The sequence below is a fragment of the Leuciscus leuciscus genome (assembly GCF_965113295.1).
Source record: "Leuciscus leuciscus genome assembly, chromosome: 17".
Lineage (NCBI taxonomy): Eukaryota > Metazoa > Chordata > Actinopteri > Cypriniformes > Leuciscidae > Leuciscus > Leuciscus leuciscus.
The window spans coordinates 34,994,474-35,021,625 of NC_138741.1; the positions used below are offsets into that span (position 1 = coordinate 34,994,474).

The 27,152-nt window shown below is 40.3% G+C and overlaps 1 protein-coding gene across 1 annotated transcript in view; it reads left to right on the forward strand.

Annotated features, from left to right (window-relative positions):
• The first annotated feature begins 292 nt into the window (after positions 1-292).
• LOC309479439 (uncharacterized protein) overlaps positions 293-27,152 on the forward strand; it is a 34,586-nt gene continuing 7,726 nt past the window's right edge. The window contains exons 1-7 of the mRNA XM_082143579.1: positions 293-738; positions 4,434-4,641; positions 5,572-5,679; positions 5,759-5,892; positions 7,274-7,447; positions 8,675-8,844; positions 11,981-12,199. Of these exons, the coding sequence (XP_081999705.1) occupies positions 4,609-4,641; positions 5,572-5,679; positions 5,759-5,892; positions 7,274-7,447; positions 8,675-8,844; positions 11,981-12,199 (838 nt within the window). The 5' untranslated portion in view covers positions 293-738; positions 4,434-4,608. The remainder of the gene's footprint in view (positions 739-4,433; positions 4,642-5,571; positions 5,680-5,758; positions 5,893-7,273; positions 7,448-8,674; positions 8,845-11,980; positions 12,200-27,152) is intronic.

Genomic DNA, 27,152 nt, shown 5'->3' on the forward strand with positions numbered 1-27,152 from the left:
GACGCGTTGCGCTCTGTCTCAATACTTGAGCGGCACATATGAGGAGTTTCTGGGTGTTTCTCCCTCATTTCTGCTAGTGGTCGACCGATATTGTTTTTTTGATGGCCGATATCTTAGAGAGCAGGGTGGCCGATGTAAAGCCGGTATTTTTATATAGCCTATACTTTATATTTATTTTAATCAATATTTAATAAAATATAAATCAATTACAAAACAAATCCTTAAAATAAACCTGCTTATACTGTAGATGGCAACTTCTTGAATCTGCCATTACAGTCATCTATTACAGTATTTCACAAATAAAGTAATTGTTTAAAAATATATGAATATGTGAATAAAAAGGAAGTAAACACTGTAACATTGCACTCAGTAATCTGGTAATATTGTGCGCACTGGTAATCATATTTTTTCAAATAAAGACAAGGTAACACTAATATTACATACAGCACACAGTGAAAACGATATGAATATGACACAGTGGGCAACTGGATATAGCACAGCATATTTTAAAATGAAGGATTTAAATTTTTTCGATCGTGTCTCCTGTGAAGCTGATCTTCTGTTCACATTCACTCACTTCACACGGACCGACCGTCCCTAACACGTTTATGCACACTTCACAAGATATCACAGCTGGATTCCATTAAATCTGCAATGAAATTAAATGTTTATTAGATATTCAGAGATTTGATTAAATGATGTAGATGCACATTTGCTGAATGTTGACGGTAAATGAAAGTATTTTAGCCTGATTGTTTGCCTTTTCTGTTACAAATAATATAAAAGCAACGCTTTACTTTTTACCAGTTCTGTCTAACAAAGTATTAGATATGACTGACAGAGATCGTAAACTAATGAAGACGGAGAATGTGAGTGAGCGCTGTGTGAGCAGGCGCTGGTGTTCTCAGCGCCACCCGTCAAAATAAAAGTCCCGCTTCCAACACATCGGCCTTGGCGATATATCGGTTGACCACTAATTTCTGCTTCAATCTCTTGATAAACTGTGGCATTTCTTTGTTGTTTAGAATCCAGTATTCCTGTAATTCTTTTGTCTTTTATGAGTTTAATGAAGAAATCTGTCTCGTCTTCTGTCCAAACACACCGCATCATCTACGTCAGCTGACCTGTAAATGCGCAAAAACTGTTTCCATTGCAGTTTTACGAAATATTCCTTTTTCGAACTGCCTGAAAAACCACCTCATGCAAGCGTTAACTTTTTTTTTTATATATATGGGAGTTTTTTCGAAATTGACACGTTTCCATTGGGCGTATTTTCAATTCACAATTTCAGTTTGTGCGATTTGAAGGGTAATGGAAATGTGGCTTATGTTCCGTAGCTCTTCTTTCTTTTAATGATCTTAATGCTGACACTTCTTTCTCACGTCCTTCTTCACAGGTTGACAACGTGTCCCGTTTCCTCCGGTACGTGCAGCCCACGGCGAGTGAGCCGTCCCTGGACTTCTTGTCTAAGAGCACAGAGACCCGGGACTTTCTGACGGCCCTGCAGCGCACCGACATGGGCACAACCACCTTCTATAGTTACATCAGGAGCATTATACGGTTCCTGGAATACCTGATGACAAGGCTGGATCTGTGCAGAACCGACCCAGAGCTCCGGTCCAAATGCCAGAGTTACACTGACACGCTGAAGACTGTATCCAAGACACATGACAAGACCTGGGATACGAGGTTACATGTTCATTTTGCATTGAGCTTTTTTTTTTTTTTTACTAATGTTATAAATACATGCAGGGCCGGCGCGTCCATATAGGCGAACTAGGCAATTGCCTAGAGCGGCACTTTTGTAAGGGCGGCAAAATGTGTGCCAATCGGGAATGAACAATTCACAAAATAGGCTATATGATTTGCTGAGCTGCCGCTGCGCCGCCCCGCGCCGCCCCGCCCCGCGCCGCCCCGCCCCCTGCTCTCACGAGTCATGACTCATGACTGAGTGATGGGAAGTTCGGATAATTTTACTGACTCTCTTGTTCGATCTCGTTCATAAAAATGAACGAATCTTTATTTGAGTCATTTCGTTAATTTAAGTGGCTTTAAATGTTACACAGCCAAAATCCCCGATCACATCCACCTACGCATAGTATACCGGTATGTATATATTTGCTTCCTCTTGGCCTAAAGTGTTCCTGCAACGGGAGTGTTCTCTGGCTAGAGCGCAGAACAGCGGAGTTTGTATGGACAGAAGTGCATGCCTGAGCTTGTGTTTTGGGTTAAGCTGCGTTGCTTTGACATTGTGGAAAATATAACAATAGAAACAAAGTATAGGCAATTAGCATTTTTACCCATTATTATCAATCTAAATTAATCTCGATTTTAATTTAACTTAATTTCGTTTTTCTTTATGTAAATTTCGTTTTTCTTTATTTAAATTTCGTTTTACTTTATTTAAATTTCGTTTTTTCTTTATTTAAATTTTTAATTTTGTTTTTTCTTTATTTAAATGTTTTTTTTCTTTATTTAAATTTCGTTTTTTCTTTATTGAAATTTTACATTTTGTTTTTTTCTTTATTGAAATTTAGTTTTTCTTTATTGAAATTTAGTTTTTCTTAATTTAAATCTACCCTTTACTGTGTCAGTAATTTGTTAGTCAGAAAAATATAGACTACCTTAAAGTAGGCTATTGCTTAATTTAACAGACATGTGTGTGTGCGTTTTATATTGCTAGTGAAGCGTGGATAGGGGCGTCACCACTTTTGAATAAGAAACAATATCAAGACTATAAAACTCCTCAAAAAACGCGCACACACTCAAACCTGACTGCACATCACATTTTTGACTTTATTGATTCTGCTTTTATTCCGGAGTCCCTTTTATTTTATTGCTCCGGAGTCGCATATCAGTCACAAAATGCGCCGAGGAAGAAAAAAAACATATATAGCCTAAGTCGCACTGGACTAAGTCGCTTTTTTTTTTTTTTTAAATGTATTTCTCTAAAGCGGCACTAAAAGAATGTTTTAAAACTTTCACAGAGACCTCAAACTGAAAGCACAAAGCCTGTCTTTAAATTTAATTTCGTTTTGTATTAATTGTATCTTAATTTTAATCGATGTTTCATCAACCAATTGTCTGGATTCAATAAATAAGAAGAATATATAAGCTATTAGAAAATAGATAATTAGGACATGGAGGCGCTGGCGAACCTGGAGCTCGTCTCATAAATGAACCGAAACTCAGCGTAGGCCTATAAGGTAGCCTATTGCCTCACAGACCTGAGACATATAGATAGCTTGAAATGTCTACTTTTAAGCAGAACAATTCAAAACGAAAGAAAACAGACTGCGCTGCTTATGTAATTCGTATGAAATGTGCATTTCTCTCTGGCGCTGCGAAGATCGCGAGTCGTCAACTTCATCTGTCTAGCCGACACTGACATAAAAAATAACTGTTTTATTAGTAAACAATTAAAATGTCTCCTGCTATATTTTACATATTTGCCTGTTCCTTACAAAACACTGACAGTGGGGTTTTTGACGGGGTTTTTTTTTTTTTTTTTGAGCAGCTGCGGACAAATTCTTTCGACACACACACACACACACACACACACACACACACAATATTACGTAACACTCTGCGCTTATGTTTTAAAAAGATAATTTAACATAAATAAAAAAAATTAAATAGCCCACTTAAAGTGTTTATTACAAATAAATGACTAAATGCTAAAAATTAATACATTTTAATGAACAAACATATGCGTTGCATTTACAATTCTGTGAAAACAGGGGGTGCTGCAGCACCCCCACTTCCCGCGGCCCTGTTCGGACCAGCCCTAGGGGCGGCACAAATGTTTTTCGCCTAGAGCGGCAGAAGTGCACGCGCCGGCCCTGAATACATGCATGCGTATATACGTACATAGATAGATAGATAGATAGATAGATAGATAGATAGATAGATAGATAGATAGATACTTTATTAATCCTCAGGAAACTAGGTTTGTTACAATAGCAGTAACCACATTTAATCCTCGCACACAGACAACATCAATCTCTCTACCTTACTACATTCATAAAACAAAAACGTTCACTAAAGCATTCTATACCCTATAATATTATAATGTTTCTTCTATTATATATCTATTTAAAAAAATAAACTGCGTTAGACTTAACTGGGAAGGGTCACAGCACTTGCATATTGTTGTCCTATTGTTAGTTTAACTGCTTCTATTGTTCTCCTCATTTGTAAGTCGCTTTGGATAAAAGCATCTGCTAAATGATTAAATGTAATTTAAATAATATATTAACTAAAACATGCTATATCCTGTAATGATAATACTAAATCTGATACACAAACAAAATGATCTAAAGCATACAACCCCTATTTTAATAATACTAAGAACATAGGTTATGGTTGCTTCCTCACATAATCACAAGGGTGGTGTCTTTAATAACCTGTCTTGTTTGTTATGTTTAATCCAGTCACAGAAGGTTCAGTGAGAGAGCTCCCAGCATTAAAGATTGCCAGAGGATTTTAACAGTTGCGAAGTCAGACTTTCTCAGGATCCACGGGGATCTGCTGACGGGCACAGCGGTCTCATGCCCCGACAAGACCCTGTACTGCTATTACCTCCAGGCGCTCTTGGTCTTCCGGCACATGCAGCGTCCAGGAACCGTGACAGGATTGACCGTAAGTTCATCTACTTTAACCCTTGTGCGTCAATTAAAAAAAGTTACACATAGGTCCATAGAGGACAAAAAACCATAGAGGTCCATAGTTTCTGTGTCAAAAAACTGTCATAAAAAATTTAAGCTTGGTTGCACACACTTAAGTTTGGCCTCATTTTAAAGAAGACCCTCGGCAGATTATTGTTAAAGTAAAAGTTTAAAAAGTGAAAAGTTATAGAGGTTTAAGTTTATGAGCAATATTTTATATAAAATATATATTTTATGAAACATGTTGAACTCAAAAATCAAAGCCATGAATCTAAACAAGTTGTGCTCCAAATTTGAGGTTGAGATCCCAAAAAAAGAGCTTTCAGTGAGATATTGTTTGGGCGCAGGAACACATTTTCTCCATTAGATGCAGCAAAACTCCACTGATACACACAGTGGTTGGATTTGTGATTTGCAGTATAGTTTCTTTCTCTCAAATATTAAAAGCACATAAACGCACACACACACATTTTTTTATTACACACATACAAACCACACTCTGACATCCATACCAACACACCCACACAATTATAGCTGAATAATTTATCCAGTTGGCTCTATAGTATGCCGAAGCAGAAAAACAGAATAAAGCGAGTATTTGTTTTATAAGCCAAACCTGAGAAATGGCACCATCTGGGAACATTTTTACGTTTGAAGCCTTGCTAACAGAATGAAAGATTAAAAATTGCAGTTTTAATAGGTTTAAATTTTTGTCCAAAAGGTCCTGAGGAACTATTTTGTGTACCTCGGGGAATAGTAAAATTTCAAAAAAAATACACACCTGTGCCAAAATGTATACAGTTGGCATTTGCACAGACAAAATTATCAATTTAATGAGTTTGTTAACTCAGGATATGCTGGACACGTATGCAATATTAAACTAAACCTTTTCGATGTTTCCCAGGATGAGGACTGGGTGGAGCGGATCGCTCACGGTGGCAGGGTGGTGATCGGCGTAAGGAAGGAGAAAACTGCAAGCATACAAATAGCCTTGACACAAGAGGAGGAAGCTGTAAGTTTGAGCGTGATACAAACAGCAGATTGCACAGCGCCTGTGTTTTACATTCAGTAACTGTGGTGTTTCTCCGCAGTGTTTTCAGCTGTACTACAAGCAGATCAGGCCTGGGAACATCAGGCTCGAAACATTCTGCCAGGGTTTTTTCGTGTCGTCGTCCGGCGAGGCTGTTTCCAATGTGTCACATGACGTGTTCCACCTCCATGAAATGTACGTACTGTACCTACACAGATCCATGTGTAAATGGAGACACTTTACTATATCCTGTCAGTCACGGTTAGAGTTGGGTATCGTTTGAATTTCAACTATTCCGATTCCAATTGATCCTTTGCAGGGAGTTTGATTGACAGGCGATCTGACCAATCATAATCCGCCATTTATGTCCGACAAATCAGTCAGGAGAGTTACTAGATTAATGTTGGAGGATTTGAACCTGAAAAACGGAGTATACTGACATCTTTCCGCGGTTAAAACAACATTCCTTCTTATGTTCATTCATGTTTATTTGATGCTATAAATTAACTAGAAGGAAGAGATGATCGGTTCACGAGAAGCTTTAACTGAGGCGCCACAGCGATCTGTCACGACACATTAAAGAGCCACAAAACGGTATTTATTGTTTAAATTTCTTTACAAAATGACCAAATTTGAAAGTTGAGACTTTGTTTCATATCAAAAGTAACCTGGTCTGTCCTGTTTGTCAGTGTGTTGTCAGTGTCCTCTCTGCTCTGCAATCATGCGCGATGTATTTTTCACTGTGTGAGAACATGGTGGGGCGTGAGAGCGGCATGGTTTGTCGGACATAGCAACAGTAATGTTGCGATCTTGCGAACGGTCAATTCTGCTTATCGATTCCTAATTTTGAATCCAGTAAGGTAAAAAAAAAAAAAAACTGGGATATCATTCACATTTAGTCTTACTGCAAAACATTTAGTTGTAGTTGAATATCTTGAACAAAAATCAACAGGCTAAAAATACCATAGCAAAAACTTGCCTAACTAATATAAATTTCAAGCATTATTAAAGACTAGTAAACACACACAGTAATTAAAAAAGAACTAATAAAATACTAGCAATCGCAACAAATAGATACAACTGAACAAAGATACGATTGAAACGGTGTTTTAAGATTTTCAGGTATTCAGGTACAAAAACTGTAATCAAAAGTAAAATAGCACTGCATTTATAAATAAAATATACATTAGAAATATAGTTACAAAAGTTATCCAGTCAAGAATGAGCGAGTTTTCTCTATCTTTTGTTGTTTGATTAGTGTTATTATAGATTGCTGTCACTTTAAGAGTTGCCTAATCTACAGTAGAGAAACAACGATCTCCTATATCTTGAATGTGGACTGCAGTACTTATTTCCACCACTAGCTGTCATTCTTACAGACTGCACCTTCAATGTTTTAAAGTCATATTGAAATGCTCTCAAAGGAATCGATAAGAGGAATCGAAATTTACATTTTATAACAAGTATCCGATTCCTGACCAAGTATTCGATTCCATTCTATTCCAATCGATTTTCGATTCCCAACCCTAGTCACAGTCATATCACAGTTAACATTTGATGTGATGTTTTCTTCCAGGTATAAACTGGCCTGTGTGAAGAGTCAGGACGTGCGGAGGGCTTTTAGATCGGCTCCACAAAGCCTCCCGGTGCACAAACAGAGGGCCGTAAACCTGTACCTGTCCAATAACACTGGAAATCCAACGCCTCAGGACACCGTGGACGCCGCTGAGCTCCTCGACTCCTTGTCCGGGTCAGTCTCCACTCAACACATCACCTGGGGCCGGTTGCATAAGACGATAAGACTAGTCTTACAAGTTAGACATACATTTTTTTTTCTTTAAAGGGATAGTTCACCCATAGATCAAATTTACCCCATGATTTACTCATCCTCATGTCATCCTAGATGTATATAACATTCTTCTTTCAGACGAATACAATCAGAGTTACATTAAAACATGTCCCGGCTTTTTCAAGCTTTATAATGGCAGTGAATGGCTGTTTCTGTTTTGAGGTCAATAAAAAAAGCATCTATCCATCATAAAAGTGTCCCACACGGCTCTACGGGGGTTAATAAAGACCTTCTGAAGTGAAGCCATGTGTCAGTGTAAGAAAAATATCAATATTTAAAACTTTATCGACTAAAATAACTAGTTTCCGGCAGACGGCCGTACGCAAGTCGACTTACGCCACAAGAGTAACACTTGACGATGTATGACGTATGATGTAGGAGTAGCGTAAGCTTTGACGCCTCGCGCGGTTCAAACAAACAGGGCTGGGCAACAAACTCAAGCTCCTCCCACATTTAAAAAACTAATAATGTCGTTTTAGATGTCTAATTCGTGACTGGTGTTTTGCTCTCTCCTCTGCGCTTCAGCGTTCGTCATTTCATCATGCGTCGGGTCAGAGGTCACTCTTCTACCGTAAATCGATGCGTACAGCTGTCTGTCAGAAACTAGTTATTTTAGTCGATAAAGTTTTAAATATGGATATTTTTCTTACACTAACACATCGCTTCACTTCAGAAGGCCTTTATTAACCCCCGCAGAGTCGTGTGGAGTTCGTTTATGATGGATAAATGCTTTTTTTTATGTGCTTCAAAACATAAACAGCCATTCACTGCCATTATAAGGCTTGGAAGAGCCAGGACATTTTTAATATAACTCAGATTGTATTCGTCTGAAAGAAGAAAGTCATATACTCCTAGGATGACTTCATGGTGAGTAAATCATGGGCTAATTTTCATTTTGGGGTGAACTATCCCATTAAGACTGTTCATAGGTTTTTTTTTTTTTTTTTTGGTTACATCAAAACGTAGATTAGCCTAATTTGATACAGAAAATTAAAACGGACTGCCACTGACTAACTGCTAGTGGTCACACTAGAACTTAAGATAATGTCTTAACATAATGGCTATGTTTATACAACTGGTCCTTTTTATACAAGTGTTTTTTCTTATATTTATTCATCACTAATACAGTGCTTCCTCGGACGACGACACCTCATTGGCTGAACTGAGTTCTGCTGGATCCAGGATAGAGGAACACGCTTCACGAAAAGATTTCGTCGACTCGGGTTTTCCAGAAGACCGTGTGCTTTATGATAAGTGGCGAGCCTCCCAGTACAAACAGAGAGAGCAAGATCTGCTGTGTGAGTCTCAAAATACACCAATACAGCATTGACACGACACAAACTAGGCCATTAAAGGGATAGTTCACCCCAAAAAATGAAAATTACCCCATGATTTACTCACCCTCAAGTCATCCTAGGTATATGACTATCTTCTTTCAGACGAACACAATCAGAGTTATATAAAAAAATATCCTGGCTAATCCAAGATTTATAATGGCATCATTATAAAAATCATTAAATATCATTTATAATGAATGGGAGCCTAAAATTTGAAGCCCAAAAAAGCGCATCCATCCATTATAGAAGTAATCCATACGACTACGGGGGTTATTAAAGGCTTTCTGAAGCAAAGCCATGCGACTACGGGGGTTATTAAAGGCTTTCTGAAGCAAAGCCATGCGTATGTGTAAGGAAAATATCTAAGTCAGAGTCCAACGGGGACCAGAGAGAGTCGGAGCCCGCAAAGGGATATCTAGTGGTTTGGACCCTTCAGGGGCCGAGGCCTCTCAGATGGAAAGCACTCGTGCCTGCAGTGCTGGCACTTCCAAGTTATAATATCTTACAAAAGTGGATGGCGAAGACCAGCCGGCCGCTGCACAAATGTCTTCAGTTGGTCCAAGCCCATGAAGAGGCCATACCCCTTGTGGAATGAGCCCTGACGCCTATTGGGACATTGCATACCCTTTGAGGCGTAGGCTAAAGAGGTAGCATCCACTATCCATCTTGATAATCTCTGTTTCGTGACTGGAAGCCCTTTGGTCCGGCCGCCGAAGCATACAAAGAGCTGTTCTGACTGTCTGAATGAGGCAGAACACTCCAGATAAAAGCTGAGAGCCCTAACAGGGCAGAGTAGACTCAATTCTATATCGTCTTCCAGTGAGGGAAGCGCCGATAGCGAAATGACCTGGGCTCTGAACGGGGCTGAGAGCACCTTAGGTACATAACCATGTCTTGGCCTGAGGACGACCTTGGAGTCGTTAGGCCCGAATTTGAGACCAGAAGCGTTCATAGAGAGCGCTTGCAAGTCGCCCACTCGCTTGACCGATGCTAGTGCTAGCAGGAGTGCAGTCTTAAGTGAGAGAGGCTTTAATTCAGCCAACTGAAGCGGCTCGAAAGGGGGTCCCTTAAGGGCCCTGAGAACCGTGGATAGGTCCCAGGCAGGTATAGAGGGGGGTCGAGGCGCGTTAAGCCTCCTGGTCCCTTTAAGGAAGCGCATGACCAGGTCGGTTCCTTCCCAAGGACTGGCCGGCCACAGGAGCATGGAAGGCTGCTATGGCCGCCACGTATACTTTGAGCATGGAGGGGGTCCGGCCCGTGTCCATCAGCTCTTGCAGAAAGGAAAGTACTGATGGTACATCACATGAATAAGGGTCAAGGTCCCGAGCTGCACACCAGCCGGAGAACGCTGACCATTTAAGAGCGTAGATAGTACTCGGTAGCCTCGGTGATAGTGTTTAGGACCTTTTCCGGGAGGTTCCCGGATACCGGTTGAGGGGCCATACATGAAGGGCCCACAAGTCGGGATGAGGGTGCCAAATTGTTCTGTTCGCCTGTGTGAGGAGATCCTGTGATATGACTGTGACTATGGTTGGGAATCGAAAAATCGATTCCAATTCTGGAATCGAATACTTGGTCAGGAATCGGATACTTGTTATAAAATTTAAATTTCGATTCCTCTTATCGATTCCTTTGTGAAACCATTCAAGTGCAAGATGACTTGCTTTTATGTGCTGCATGCATGTGTAACTATATTGGTCAACTGTGCATAGTGACAGCAGCTAATAACACTACTCAAACAACAAAGACAAAGAGAAAATTCACTTGTTTTTGACTGAATAACTTTTATTTGTAATGTATATTTTACTTCTAAAGTGCAGTGCTATTTTACATTTGATTACAGTCAGTGTTGCCAGATGTACGATAATTATCGTATTTGTACGATAATTTTGACCTCTGTACGATCAATAATGAAAAAAATCCCATAATGTACGATAATTTCAGAGTTTTCAGTCGTTCGTCCAAACACACATCCTACCGCTTCTCTCTCTGACCCCGAATCATTTCGCAGGCACGCCTGCCTGCACGCAAGCACGTATACACACACACACAGGCACCACACACACACACAGGCACCACACGGTGTCGCCCGCACGTCAACACTACAGTTTTGCCGAAGAACTGTCTATGGTTTAGATCAGTTTCACAAAACGAAGCAGTAAAGTGCTAAAAAAAAATGAGTTCAGAAAGGGAAGGTGAGGACAGTGTATCAGTTTCTCTCTGTATCATAGTTTAATTATGGTCTAGTTCAAAATGTGGACTTTCGGCATATCTTTTGCACTTTGGCAAAAAAAAGTTAAGTAGCCAGACTTCCTCCAGTTAGTGTGAGCGTATACACAGCTTGTTTAAATTGGCTGTAAAATTATTTGGAAAATAAAATTGTTGGAAAATAGCTATATTTTATTCGTTTGGTTCGTGTACGATAATTTTGAGGTTTTGGTACGATACTTCGACATTTCTAATCTGGCAACACTGATTACAGTTTCTGTTCCTGAATACCTGAAAATCTTAAAACACTGTTTATTTCAATCGTATCTTTGTTCAGTTGTAACTTTTTTTTGCGATTTGCTAATTTTTTACTTGTTCTTTTTTTAATTACTGAGTGTTTACTTGCCTTTTAATAATGCTTACAATTTATATTAGTTAGGCTAGTTGTTTTTCTATGGTATTTTTAAACCACAGGCAAAATTCCTTGTGTAAGTGTTCTTTAGCCTGTTGATTTTTGTTCATGATATTCAGCTACAATTAAATGTTTTGCAATAAGACTAAACGTGAATTATATAAAAAAAAAATGTGTGTGTTTTTTTTACCTTATTGGAATCGAAATTGGGAAACGGAATCGTTAAAATTAAAACGATACCCAACCCTACGGATGGATGCACTTTTTTGGGGCTCCCATTCACTGCTATTATAAAGCTTGGAAGAGCCAGGATATTGTTTATATAACTCAGATTGTATTCGTCTGAAAGAAGAATGTCATATACACCTAGGATGACTAGATGGTGAATAAATCATGAGGTTATTACCACTTTTGGGTGAACTAACCCATTAATTCACCGTGACTCGAATGAGTTAAGTTATGTAACTCTTTCTTCAGCACACTTCACACACAGCAAGGCTTCAGCTGGAAAGGTGGCGAGGCTGATTGCGCAGGAGGGGTGGAAGACCAACTCCCCGAAGCCAGAAGAGGTCGAGAGGTTGTGGAAACCAGCTCCTCCAGACAGCATTGAGGCAAATCAGGTTATAATAAAGTGTGTGTCTGAGCAGACCTGGACCGGGCTGGCCGTCAAGAACTTCGGTGACGAGCACGGTCTAGGTAAGAAGAGCTTTCATTTTCCTTCTAAGGAGAGAAAATATACATTTTAGCAACTGTTACAGGGTGGCCACGGGTCCTTAATGGCCCCCGAAATCAAAATGTACGTTTTTCTTTTTTTTAGCTTTTATAAATGTTAGCCTTAAGGTTATGAATAAGCTGGTGTGTTCCAAAACAATGACAAAATTCGCATTTAGGAGATGAGTACAATTTATTCACACCTCTACTATTGAATCATCAGCGCTCGGATTCGCTGTCAAGTACAACTCGCAGTCTGTGAGGTCAACTAAACACTATTGGCTATTTGAAAAGGGGGAGGAGCCGTTCAATATGTCCCGCCATAACTTCCTGTTTCAGTGGAAATCACGTCAACGCATCAAACAAAGCTGCGCGATCTAAGGCACTTCAGTGGGCCTTTAAAAAGTAAAAAAAAAAAATTTATTGCAGTTGTAATTTTGCAGTACACAGTATTTTGTTTAATTGGTAACAGCTCTATAGTGCAAATGTAAGAATTTGACATGAAAGATACATTTAAAGGGGTCATATAATGGTACATGCACAAATTTACAAGTTGATTGCACTGAAATGTGTGTTGGCAGTGCCTGTACACAACCATCATAAAATGATAAAAATCCATCCAGTGTTTTTTTATTTTTATCTTCTTATATGTTTTCCCCTGTCTCATATCAAGCCGTTCGACCGTGTGACGTCACACGGTCGGACGCCCCTCCCACGATTGTTGATTGACAGCAGCGTTTCAAATCAGACCCGCCCTCGCTCGTGAGCGAGCTGTCAGTCATCATAGTCTGCGCGTCATTGTTGATACTCACTGGAGCACTGTCTATGAGCAGAATGGCATTTAAGCGATTGTGGTGTTCTGTTCTTGGGTGTAATAAGGAACACATCAGTCATTTTGATGTTCATAAATCCGAACCGCTGAAGACGCAGTGGCTGAGGCTGCGTTCGAAACCGCATACTCAATGAGAAGGTACTTAATTTCAATAAGTACTTACTTAACGAGCGCTAAAAGAGTATGTACTTTATAGCCAGATCTCGTTGAGTATGAATGCGAACCGGACATCTGCCATGTTGACGTTATCATGTGACCTACGACGCGTTATCACACGCGCAACAACTTAAAAGATTTGAACGACACGTTTAATTCATCTATCTGTAAATATCTTGATATTGATTCAACTTACTCATTTTGTGGTCTTTTTGAAGAAACTGCTGCCCATTTATTTTATGAATACATTTAGGGTTGATTTAAGTTCTTAACCCTACTAATGTGACCCACCGTTTTATCCCTAACGATATTATTTATTTTTATTACGAAATACCAAAATTGTCATCTCTTGAATATGTTGTTAATTTTTTAAAATTTTATATCCAAACATTTTCATCCACACGCAAAAGTGGCTGCTTTATGTTTTCCTCTTTTTCTTGTTGAATTTAACTCTCGTTTCATCCTTCAGGCCTAGGCCTATAAATAACAAAAAGATGCTTTTTAAAAAATGTATTATAATGAATTATTTAAGAAAATGTATATTAAGATATTCAACCTTGTAGGTTCTTTTTTCCTGTGTAAAAAATCTCATATTATGTATGCAAACCCATAATATATACCTCATAACATCAGTAACTCGACAGCCCTACCTATAATGGTTTTCCTCAGCTTTTGTAATGTCTGCACAGAGGGCAGCTGTGCGAAGATTCGCCTTTGGAGAAAACTGTTGATTTTGTACTCGAAAAATTTAAGTATCATTAATATTAAAATTAATATTACCTCAGAATGAATTGCATTGATATCCCACCCCAAAACATACAATAATAACAATGATAAATGCTGACCAATACTTAATTATATTACTTTTTACTGAAAATGATATAATTCAATAAAACAAACATAGCTATGCATGATTGAATACACTCTAGATGTGTATATAATGAACATATCTACATTTTCTTTCAAACAATTAAATAAAACATTAATTAAATAATTATATTTTATTTACTGACAACAATGAGAAATATTAATAAATTAGTAAAAGAATGAATGAAAGTCACCATCACACAATAAACAAATACATATACAAGTCAACACATGAAACAAAGCTTTATTCAAACTACAATCATGTATGTAGGCTACAGGCGCTGAACCCCAAATCCTTCTGCCATCTCAACACAGCGGTTCCCAGTGGAGTGATGGAGGGTCTCGTAAGGGCAGGTGGAGTGATGGAGGGTCTCGTAAGGGCAGGTGGAGTGATGGAGGGTCTCGTAAGGACAGGTGGAGTGATGGAGGGTCTCGTAAGGGCAGGTGGAGTGATGGAGGGACTCGTAAGGGCAGGTGGAGTGATGGAGGGTCTCGTAAGGGCAGGTGGAGTGATGGAGGGTCTCGTAAGGACAGGTGGAGTGATGGAGGGTCTCGTAAGGGCGGGTGGAGTGATGGAGGGTCTCGTAAGGGCGGGTGGAGTGATGGAGGGTCTCGTAAGGGCGGGTGGAGTGATGGAGGGACTCGTAAGGGCAGGTGGAGTGATGGAGGGTCTCGTAAGGACAGGTGGAGTGATGGAGGGTCTCGTAAGGACAGGTGGAGTGATGGAGGGTCTCGTAAGGAGTGATGGAGGGTCTCGTAAGGGCAGGTGGAGTGATGGAGGGACTCGTAAGGAGTGATGGAGGGTCTCGTAAGGGCAGGTGGAGTGATGGAGGGACTCGTAAGGGCAGGTGGAGTGATGGAGGGACTCGTAAGGAGTGATGGAGGGACTCGTAAGGGCAGGTGGAGTGATGGAGGGTCTCGTAAGGAGTGATGGAGGGTCTCGTAAGGGCAGGTGGAGTGATGGAGGGTCTCGTAAGGACAGGTGGAGTGATGGAGGGTCTCGTAAGGGCAGGTGGAGTGATGGAGGGTCTCGTAAGGGCAGGTGGAGTGATGGAGGGACTCGTAAGGAGTGATGGAGGGACTCGTAAGGGCAGGTGGAGTGATGGAGGGTCTCGTAAGGAGTGATGGAGGGTCTCGTAAGGGCAGGTGGAGTGATGGAGGGTCTCGTAAGGGCAGGTGGAGTGATGGAGGGTCTCGTAAGGACAGGTGGAGTGATGGAGGGTCTCGTAAGGACAGGTGGAGTGATGGAGGGTCTCGTAAGGACAGGTGGAGTGATGGAGGGTCTCGTAAGGAGTGATGGAGGGTCTCGTAAGGGCAGGTGGAGTGATGGAGGGTCTCGTAAGGAGTGATGGAGGGTCTCGTAAGGGCAGGTGGAGTGATGGAGGGTCTCGTAAGGAGTGATGGAGGGTCTCGTAAGGGCAGGTGGAGTGATGGAGGGTCTCGTAAGGACAGGTGGAGTGATGGAGGGTCTCGTAAGGGCAGGTGGAGTGATGGAGGGTCTCGTAAGGACAGGTGGAGTGATGGAGGGTCTCGTAAGGACAGGTGGAGTGATGGAGGGTCTCGTAAGGACAGGTGGAGTGATGGAGGGTCTCGTAAGGGCAGGTGGAGTGATGGAGGGACTCATCCATGGCACCATCTCCAGGATTCAGCTCTGGGCTCCTCATCCTCAGTGCTCACACCAGTCTGCTGACATTGCAGATCCTACAAAAAATGCACAAACATAACACAAAAGCAGTAATTCCAACCGCACAATGTCATTTGATTTCAGTATTATTTAGAAGACAAAAACGCTTTTTTTCACAAATGCCGCCATCATCTTTCCTTGTAGGTCCTGCTCCACCACAAAAGATCTGCAGCAAATGCACAGAAATAAAGAATCAGAAAAGTGCTGTAATAGCTCTGTTTGAAATTACAATAATTCAAATAAACTACAACTTAATATTTAAATAGTTGTTATTAATTTCTGTAGTATACTCAAAGCCTTTGATGGCAGCATTCAGCTTCATGAGCCACTCTCCACTGGATAAACACATCTGTTCATCCGACCCTGTAACATCCAGACAAGATTCACATTACCTCTGTGATTTATGAGCTCAACACTACATTTACATGTTGAGGTTGTTTTAACTTTTTATCCAACATAAATGTTCCTCAATTTATCAACTACTAATGGACAAATAAAATAGATAACTTATGTTTAGTTACTTTATAGCAGTGGTGGACGAAGTACACATACCATGTACTTGAGTTAAAGTAAAGATACTCAAGGTAAAATATTACTCAAGTAAAAGTAGAAGTGCTGCCTTTAAACATTCACTTGAGTAAAAGTACAAAAGTATTTGCCTTCAAATGTACTTAAGTATCCAAGTACTATGATTTTTTTATTACTATAATGTCCTATTATAATTTTTGTCACAAGACTCTTGCTTGACTCAGTCTACGTGAAGACTCTGTCACTCTTGGCAAATCAATCTATTAATAAAATGACATTAATTACATAATTAGTCTATATATATATATATATATATATATATATATATATATATATATATATATATATATATATATATATATATATATATATATATATTTGAATTGAATACATTTTTTGTGTGTTTAATTTTGGACGGAAGGGGACTGATCCCATAAGGTATAATACATTTACAGTATTTACTGTACATATTTTTCACAAGCGTCTATGGTCATAATTATAAACATCCTAATGTTATGATACATTCACATAAACCTGCACAATGCCATTGAATATATATATATACACACTACATTATGGGAGCAGCCAATTTCCCTACAAAATTAAACACCAAAACGTATTAATGCAGTGTTTCTGCCACTCCTCAGAAAAAAAAAATGCTATTATATGCAAGTAATTTTAGTGTCAAGGTAATAAGCAATGTTCATTATGCGTCAGTATTTACCGATAATTGCTGCAATAATAGCTGCTGCTCTCTGCCCCGCTTAAAATGATTGGCAACACAAATTGTTTGGAACTATTGAGAGCTACACGAATCACGTGACCGCGCGGCGGCGAGATCACAGTAGGCTTGCTCGACTTGAAACGGCACACTGCACAGACCAATCGGTGAATGACATTAAAATACCGCAAGAGCGGAGAGTAGACGGCTCTGTATGCTTTTCAATCGCTCTCGCGATTTCGCTCTATACTTTGATGTCATAAACTGATCGGTCTGTGCAGCGCCGGTTCAAGTCGAACAAGCCGTGTGTGTCGCAACCTCTTATATACTGTCTATGGTCGCAACTCTCATATTTAACGGCTCTGGTTCGCGCTTAGTAGATACCACCAAGGCAAGTTCAAAACAAAGCGCGCACGTTGTAGGCTACTGTGATGGGTGGCTCGTTTGACCAGTTTAGTTTTTATCCACTCATAAATAAAAAGGAACGACTGATTTTGAAAATGTAGTAGAGTAAAAAGTAAGATATTTGACTTTGAAATGTAGTGGAGTTAAAGTAAAAGTCTTCCCAAATTTAAATACTTCAGTAAAGTACAGATACGCAAAAAAGCTACTTAAGTACAGTAACGAATTACATTTACTTCGTTACTGTCCACCACTGCTTTATAGATTTGTTCTACATAATAGCACACATTCATCACTCAGATGTCTATTTCATGTTGTGATATTTCAAGATTTTCCTGTAAGATGTAAATGGACATTTAAAATAATCGTCTTTAAGGTGTATGGTTTATGTAAATCCACTTTAGAGACCCAACTTACGTGTCCTTACTGGAGCTCCCCTGTTAGCTAACGTTATACATAATAAAACGTGTTTTTACAGCAAAATCACAACTATACTATACTGTGTAACGTCTTTACACCTTCAACAATTCAACAGTTTACTCTAAAGTAGTTCAACACATGCAATTTTAACACAAGCAACCGTGTTTACTCACATTTGAAAGCACCTGCGTCGCCGATCTCTGCGATGTTTGATAATGACACGTCCTCTCGCGTGGCCTCCTGGGATAGAAGAGTATCCATCGGTCGAGCACTCGAAAATCTGGCCGAAAGCAGTAAGCCATCCGGGAACTTCTTGCCTATGTAACCCAGGTTGCTAAAGATGTTTTTATTTTTGAAATAGGAAAGAAAGAGACTGACACTTATGTGAATGAACAGTTATTTTATTAAATATCTGTAAAGAAAAGAGAAAATAAGAATGCATAAATTAGACAAGAGTGATTTGATTTAATGAGACGATGATTGGTCCTAATAAACGAATCAGAGTTGGCCGCCTTAGTGGGTGGAGTCATCGGAGTCGAGAGATGATGCAATGATCATTTTTTCCGAGAGAAGCACCGAAAAAGAAGCATGAGCGGGATCTGAGAAGAGAAAGAATTAGACTGAGCAAGCTAGTAGTTTGTTTAGAGAGATTTAGAGATATAGAACATAACGATTTTGAGAAATAGAAACAGAACTTGATACTGTGATGATTGATTTTGAGTAAAAGTGAAACTAGCTTTTTGTACGTGCATTGAAGTACGGGCCTAAAGCTGAAAGAGCTGCCGCAGACTTTTTCTAATTGATATTAGAGTACTCTTGGTAAGTGAAGTTTTCGTTTTATTGTTATTACTAAGGTTCTTATGTATAAATATCCGATAAAATGTGTTCAAATGCCAGATGTGTGTTATATTTAGCTAAATGTATTTAAGAGTCAACCTTCTGAAAAAAGGGAAAAAATATAGACGATTTCTTCATAAATGTGTTAAATAAGTGATATTATAAAGGGAGAAGTTATTTTTGATGATTTGTGAAATGTGAATTTATAGGTTTTGTCGAATAACTGAGTTTGAGCAAACGGATGAGTGTGACGCACGTGTAAATTGAGCAGATGAGACCTAGCGCGTCATTTGAAATCCTGTTTTATATATATATAAATGAGAAGTTAATGTGTTAATATTATATGAAAAGTGAAGTTTGAAACGTTAATAGTTGAATATATTGATATTAAGTGTGGTAATATGTGTATTTTTGAGAAAAGGGCCTAATTGTACTTTTGGCCTTGTTTTTTCAAGGTTGGTTTATTTTTTTCCTTTACTTTTAAAAAAAAAATTTATCCTTTCGGGATTTTCTTTTGGTTTTGTCTGCCATTTTCTATTTGCTGAGTTTGGATGCTGCTTTCTGGAACGAGGATCGGGGAAGCTGCACGTGAGATGTCCCTGCTTTACTGCGAAAGTTCGAGAGTTGGTGCAAGCAGGAACTGGCGAGCCATGCCCAAATAAGGATCGAACTGAGAATCGCACTGTGAACTGTGTGGTAGGGTCGAGTACATGGTTTCTCCTCCTATCCTACTGAACCGTGAGTTAATTTGAGTTGCGGAAGAAGGATCTCGTGAAGGAACATTGAACTGGAGCTGAGAACTAGTACAATCTCATATCACATTGAGATTTCTGTGAACCCTGAGATAATTTGACTGTGATTTATTTTCGTTATTGTTGTTGTTTTGTTTCAATTTATATTGTGATTATTTCTTTTGAATTATTGATTAAGAGTTCATAATTTCTATTTTTGGGTAATAAGAGTGAACTGAAAGGTAATTTGAAAGGTTGAAGTTGAAAAGAGTTACATTTAAATCAGACCAAAAGAGAAAAGTATTCTTAATATAAATAAGCCAAATTAGGAATAACTAAAATAACTAAAGAAACCATATATCTTAATTATACCAAAATAAGTTAATTAGGTAAAATTAGATTTAAACTAAATGGACCGTATAAATTATAGTAGATAAAAAGAAAGACTAAAAAAGGGGTTATAATTAGGATATAAATAAGAGTTTATTTATTTCTGGTTTATTTTCTTTTGTTGACGTGTTGAGTTTAATTTTTTTGTCTTTTTGAACATTTTCTTTCGTTTTAATTGCTTGTTATTCCTTTTAAATACAAATTGACTTTTTCCAACTTAAACAGTGTGTCCCTGTGCTTCTTTGCTGCTAACACAGTCTCTTGAGCGAATTCTGGTCTTCTGATCGCTGTTCCATAGATTGAAGCAGTGTCTTCTTTCACGCCCCTCTGTGTCTTTTACTGAGGAGGGTGAGGGTAACACACTTGCCACGACACGGGTTACAGAAAGTTGGCGAGCCAGCCAGGAGACTGTTGCTTAGCAACAAGGATAGTAGTAGGAAACAAGCTAAGTAGTAACCGAATTTTTCTCAGAAGCGTTGATCTTGCGTTGTGACAATGGAAATCATTGAGAGAGAGAGTGTGGACGTAGCAAATGCGCTTCTTGTCAAAGGTCTCACGTTGACCGAAACACGAGATGAGCTGATTGATAACTGACGATCAAACGTCTGAGTTCCATCAGCATGCCATTGTAGAATATGCTCACAGCTCTGCAATGCTGGACTTAGCGCCAATGTTACCCATAACTTTGGGAAGTCTTTCGAATCCAAGTGTCATGTTTCAAGTACGAGCTTTAGCTAGCGTCTGTAACCAGACGGCCAGTGAGAAACCTCTTTCAAATGTGTTTCAGGAGGAGTTGAATGAACTCCAGGAAGTTCACTCTACCAACTGTACTCCAGAGAGAGCGCGAAATGTGAGCTGTGATGATTCCAGTAAAGCAGAAACAGTAGGAATGCGAGATTTAGAATTCAAAAACCCAATCAAGAGACAGACGGGCCCTATGGCCTTTCCAGAAACCACCGTTGATGGTGTTACAGTGACTACTCGTTCTGGTTTCCCCATGAACGTTGTAGACCCACCAGGTATTCAGAAGATGGTTGTAGAGCACATAGTGAAGTCAGCTGATGCTGCGATGTTACAGCAAACTTCAGTCCGTCTTAGGAATTTCTCAGGGAGGTGCCCGCGTCCTCCAAATGAACCTGACTTTGACACTTGGCGAGTAAGTGTAGAACTCCTGCTAAGTGATCCGGCTATTTCCGATTTGCAAAGAGTACGTAGGATCCTAGATAGCCTGTTGTCTCCTGCCGCAGACGTAGTGAAGCACGTGCAACCTCCAGCTTTGCCTGCGGTGTACCTTGAGTTGCTAGAATCAGTGTATGGTTCCGTAGAGGATGGTGACGAACTGTTGGCCAAGTTTATGGGCACTTTATGGTCTCATTGACAGCCTTCAGTTAGGGAAGAGCGGAACCCAGCCACTCACTTTCTCGGAGTTGGTTGTGTTAATTCGAACAGAAGAGAATAAACGTACTTCCAAAGAAGAGAGAATGAAAAAGCACCTTGGGTTGCCAAAAACTCCTGTTGGTTACCCGAAACCTCGAGCTGCCACCCAGCAAGTGTCAGTGTATTCTCATGAAACATCAAATGCTAGTAGTTCTGAAACAGATTCTCTAAGAAAGCAACTTGCAGAAGCTCAGGCTCAACTTGCTACTTTAGGTAGAAGTTCAGCTTAGAAACGCCAGAACGAATGTTCTGAGAAAACAGAATTTGATGCTTTGCGAAAAGTAGTGGAAGAGTTGCGCGCTCAGATAGCCGCTATGCGAGTTTCCATGACTCGTGAAAATTCAAATAGCTTAGGAGTCGCTAACCTACGTCGACAGGTAGCTGAACTGCAAGCTCAGAATGTTGCTCCGAGAAATTTTAGAGATCACTCCCGTGTGACTGCTGGTCCTCGAGTTTTTCCGCCTCAGAATTTGATAGAGACAGATACTGGTCGAGATGTTAGAAGGGCCCAACCAATGGCCAATCGGCCTCGCCCCGGATATTGTTTCCGATGCGGAGAGAACGGTCATTTGGCTGTTGCCTGTGATAGTCCAGCAAACCCCTTGAGAGTTGAAAAGCGTCGTAAGCTGAGAGAGCAGCAGGCTCAGTGGGACTCTCTGCACGGGAATTCTTCCTTGTCTTTAAACTAGGGGACGTCTCTGTAGCGGGGCATGCAGAGACGAGGTGTAACTTTAACCGCCCTAAGTGTTTTAGACAAGCGGCCGTCGCGAGTAATCAGAATAGATCACCCTTAAAGACAGTGGCGTATCCAGGACATTTTTACTGGGGTGGCCAAGATGGGACACAAAACTAGAGTGGGGTGGCCATATATACTATAAAGTAATGTTATGTAAACCTTTAAACTCTTATGAACAATAGAGGATTTTAATAATAGTAACAAAGTGCAAACTTTATTTTTAAATAATGGTACTATTTCATAAAATGTAAGATACAGTCACAGGCCTATTTAGGAAATGTGTTTACTATAGTCTGTTATTAATTGCCATAGTGGGGGATATGATTTACTCCATTAACTTGGCCATTAACTTGTCCGAAAATGCATTTGTGTTTATCTGCAAAAAGGTTCACATACACTAGATTGCAGCCTAGGCTACTGTTAATGTAAATATAATGTTAGTGGTTTGTTTTTAAAGTCTACATTAGAGACCTGCGCGGGACGGATTTCTCACTTAATAATTCCTAAAAAGCTGACATCTCAGTTCATCGCCATCTCACAAATCTCTGTTATTATCAATGAAACTGGCTGCATAATTAATCTTTCATATTATCTACACTTTGTTTGATATAATAGATGATTTGCCAGTATGCAGAATTCAGCACTGAACAAAAAGTCAATTTTGAGTGGTGAGGGGATTCTATCTTAAATGCATCTGATTGGCCATTGCGTTCAAGAAATCAACACACATGTCTGTGATTGGTTACATTGTTCAACGCTGCAAACATGTTATAAATAGAAACTCTGGCCTGTAAATCGTTTCTATTTTGTTTTAGTTGTTCTTGTTGCTTTTGTGCAACAGATGAATGACAATTTATTCGTTTTTATTTGTTCAATTTATAGATAATTCTATTTTGCGGGAGTCCCGACTCCCGCGAATCGACACACGAGTGCATTACTGCCCGCGCCCGCACTCGGCCATCAGATCTATATTCCCGTGCCGCACTCTGTTGCGTTGGGTCCCGACCATACCTCTCAATCGACTGATTCCAGCGTTTTTATCGTTGTTGTATTGTTGCAACTGTGTGACCATCCTCTTGTTTCACGGACCAGCAGCAGCAGGTGCACCGTGCAGCGCGCGTGCTCTTATCTCATGGGTCATCTGACCTGCATGGCCAAACGTCCGCTGAGCAGAAATCAGCTCTCACAGTCTCAGTACGACCGTTAGTGTGTTAGTTAAAAATGTGAAACTGGGGGGGGCGCTGTTGAGCTGACGATGGAGTGAGACGTGTTTGTTTGAGCTCCCGTCGAACTTCTTTTTCATTTTAAATTAATAAGCGCACAGTACATTAAAACATCGACTAATCTGCTCTAAAAGCATTTTCGAAGCCGAGAGAAAGTCTACATTTGAGTGAATGGCGACGAATCTGCGTAAATTTCAATATACTGGAGCAGCGAACACGAGGCCTAGCACTGCAGGAAGTCATACTGCTACTAACACAGCGGCAAGAGCATCTCCACCACAGCTACGATCAGCTAACGCTAAACCAGAGATGGACGTCAAGTCCCTGAAGTCGGAGATTCTTCTCTCGCTGAAAACTGAAATTTCGGCGGTGATAAAATCAGAAATGAAAAACGCACTTGCCGACGACTTCGACTTCCTTAAAAATGAGCTGCAGGCATTAAAAGCAGAAGTTAAAAATAGCACGGCGGCAATTCACTCTGAGATCGACCAAGTAAAAACCACAGTCCGAGACATGGAGACCGGATTGTCAGCATGGTCAGACGAGGTGGTGACCTTGCAGACCACGGTGAACACCCTGAAGACGGAGGTGGCGGAGCTCCGAGACAAATGAGAGGATCTGGAGGGAAGAGCGCGGCGGTGTATCAGAATACTGGGGGTGCCTGAGACGCCTGGTTCAAACTCCACGACATCGGTCTCAAAGTTGCTGCGAGAGGCGCTGCAGTTGGATAAGGATGTGCTCATCGATCGCTCACACAGAAGTCTGGCTCCGAGAAAACCCGGCGGGAAACCACGAGCGATAGTAGCCAAACTCCACTATTTCCAAGACTGTGTTGAGGTACTGAACCGGGCGCGCACCCGTGCTCCACTTCGGTACAACGGAGAGTCAATTGCTATCTTCCCCGATTATACTACAAGAGTCGCCAAAGCCAGAGCCGCGTTCACCGAGGTCAGAAAGCTGCTCCACAATCGCCAGAATGTCCGGTTTGGTATACTATTCCCAGCCCGTCTCCGTGTCACACACAATGGGGAAGAAAAAGAATTCACCGACGCAGAGAAAGCGATGACCTACGTGAGAAACCACATCATTCCCGCAGAGGAGCGTGAGTGGGACTGTTTTTGCGTTTTCAACTATTCTGACAGTACTTTATCCGTTTTCATCCGTGGAAAGGCAGCTAAATTAGCTGCACCCAGTGGACTTATGTCACTGTTGTTAGACTGTTACAGTTTCACCAGCTTATGCTGTTAACATTCTTCTCTCTTTCCTTTCTTTGCCAGTGCTGATTACCCTTATTTATAAGTTTACCGTAGCCTAATAGTTCTTTGTTTTTGTTCTTTCTTATAACTTAATGGTTGCCTTACAGTGAAAGGGTATGTCTGACTGAATATGTTTCTGTTGATTATATAGGTTTATGTATACTACAATAACAATGCGCTGAATTGGTTTTTTTTCACGAACCGTTCGACGGGGGCCTGAATAGTTGGCTTTATAGAGTTCCCCAACATAAACACATATGTGTGGATTTGTTCTTGAGGGGTACCATGTTTGTCTTGTTTCTCTAGGCACTAAGGGGGGTGGGGGATGGTGGGATTATACCAGACTTGTTTATTTCTTGGATTTATTTTATGTACGTCTTTCTTCCTTTCTATTTGCTCAGCCAGATGTAAATTTCAAATGCACTAAATCTTTTAGTAGGTTATGACGGATCCTAAGTCTACTAGAGCGCTGGATGCACTCTCATCAGTGAACTTTGTGAGTTGGAACGTGAAGTCACTTAACCATCCAATTAAGAGAAAAAAGGTATTTACTCACTTAAAACAACTTAAGACCGATATTGCGTTTCTTCAGGAGACACATTTGCGCACAACGGACCTGATCCGAATAAAAAGAGGATGGTCAGGACAAGTTTATCATTCCAATTTCCACACAAAGACTAGGGGGGCAGCCATCCTCATCGATAAAAATATCCCATTTACAATGACTAATGTTGATTCTGATTCAGCAGGGCGCTATATTATTGTGACAGGGCAACTTTTTTCACTTCCGGTCATTCTGGCCAATATTTATGCGCCAAACTGGGACAATCCAGAATTCTTTTCAAATTTTTTTTCTCGTCTACCAAACATGGCATCACACCATCTTGTCCTTGGTGGCGATATAAATTGTGTACTTTCCCCTACCTTAGATCGCAGCTCCTCCAAAAAGACGCTTTTGTCTAAATCGGCACACACAATCCAGCTTTTTCTTAAAACGTATGGTGTAGTGGATGTATGGCGATTTCGTAATCCTAATGCTAGAACATACTCCTTTTTCTCCCCAGTGCATAAGAGCTATTCACGCATAGATACTTTCTTCCTGGATAAAAGACTTTTATCTTCTGTAACTAAGTGTGATTATGATGCCATAGTCATTTCAGACCATGGTCCGCTAACCGCGAAAATCAGCATTCCTAACACACAAAATAGTTACCGCCCTTGGAGACTCAATCCACTTCTCTGATCAGAAGAATCTTTTACCAACTTTATTTAATCTGAAATACAATTTTTTCTTGACACTAATCAAACTTCAGGAATGTCATATTCAACTATATGGGAATCCTTAAAAGCCTATCTACGAGGCCAAATCATCTCTTATTGCGCAAATAAGAGGAAAAAAAATACAGTGCGTTTTAAAGAACTAACAGATCAAATACTGGAACTAGATATGTTATATAGCCATCAACCATCTCCTGACATAATGAAAAAACGTCTGTCTTTGCAGACCGAATTTGATATCCTATCAACGCAGCAGGCGGAATATCTCCTCTCTAAATCTAGACACGGCTGCTATGAACATGGGGAAAAAATTGGACGCATTCTCGCACATCAGCTACGACAAAGAACTGCCAATCAGGCTATACCTGCAATCAATGATGAACAAGGTTCAAAGTGTACAGATAGCCTCAAAATTAACTTTTGTTTTCAAAATTTCTATCAAGTATTATACACATCAGAATGTCCAGCTGCACCCGCCGTGCTGGAGAATTTAAGATCCCTACATGTTCCATCCGTAGACCCAAACATAGCTCATTCATTGGAGGACGACTTCTCGGCCCTGGAAATAGTATCTGCAATCGGATCTATGCAAAGCGGCAAGTCCCCAGGGCCGGACGGATATCCGACAGAGTTCTTCAAAAAATTTTCTGACCAACTTGCCCCTTTACTAATGTCAGTTTTTGAAGAATCACTTTCACTTAAGACCTTACCTTTGACCATGCGTCAAGCAGTCATCTCTGTAATTCTCAAAAAAGGAAAAAACCCTCTGGAGTGCAATTCATATCGCCCAATTTCTCTCCTTAACACGGATGCAAAGATCCTTGCCAAGGTTCTGGCACGCCGACTGGAAGGTGTTCTTCCTTCCATTATATCACCTGACCAAACAGGCTTTATTAAGAATCGTTACTCTTTTTTCAATGTCAGACGCCTTTTTAACATCCTTTATAGCCCCTCTCCACCAGGTGTGCCAGAGATCGTCCTCTCACTTGACGCTTTTTATTATTATTATTAGTACGAACAGCAGCCACTGGAGAAGTATATAAGTCTGATCCATGATATGAATTTATTGCCAAATCCAAACCTCCCCAGCGCGCTGAAAAGATAGCCCCACTCCACCCGGTCGAACGCCTTTTCAGCGCGCTGGGGAGGTTTGGATTTGGCAATAAATTCATATCATGGATCAGACTTATATACTTCTCCAGTGGCTGCTGTTCGTACTAATAATAATTTGTCCCCTTTCTTCGAGCTTAAACGTGGTACAAGACAGGGATGCCCCATGTCGCCGCTCCTTTTTGCGGTTGCAATGGAACTGCTAGCTTTAGCTCTGAGGCAAAATACTGATATCAGAGGAATTCACCGAGCAGGGGAGGAGCACAAAGTCTCGCTCTATGCGGACGACATGCTACTATTTATATCACAACCCCTTTTGAGTCTTCCTAA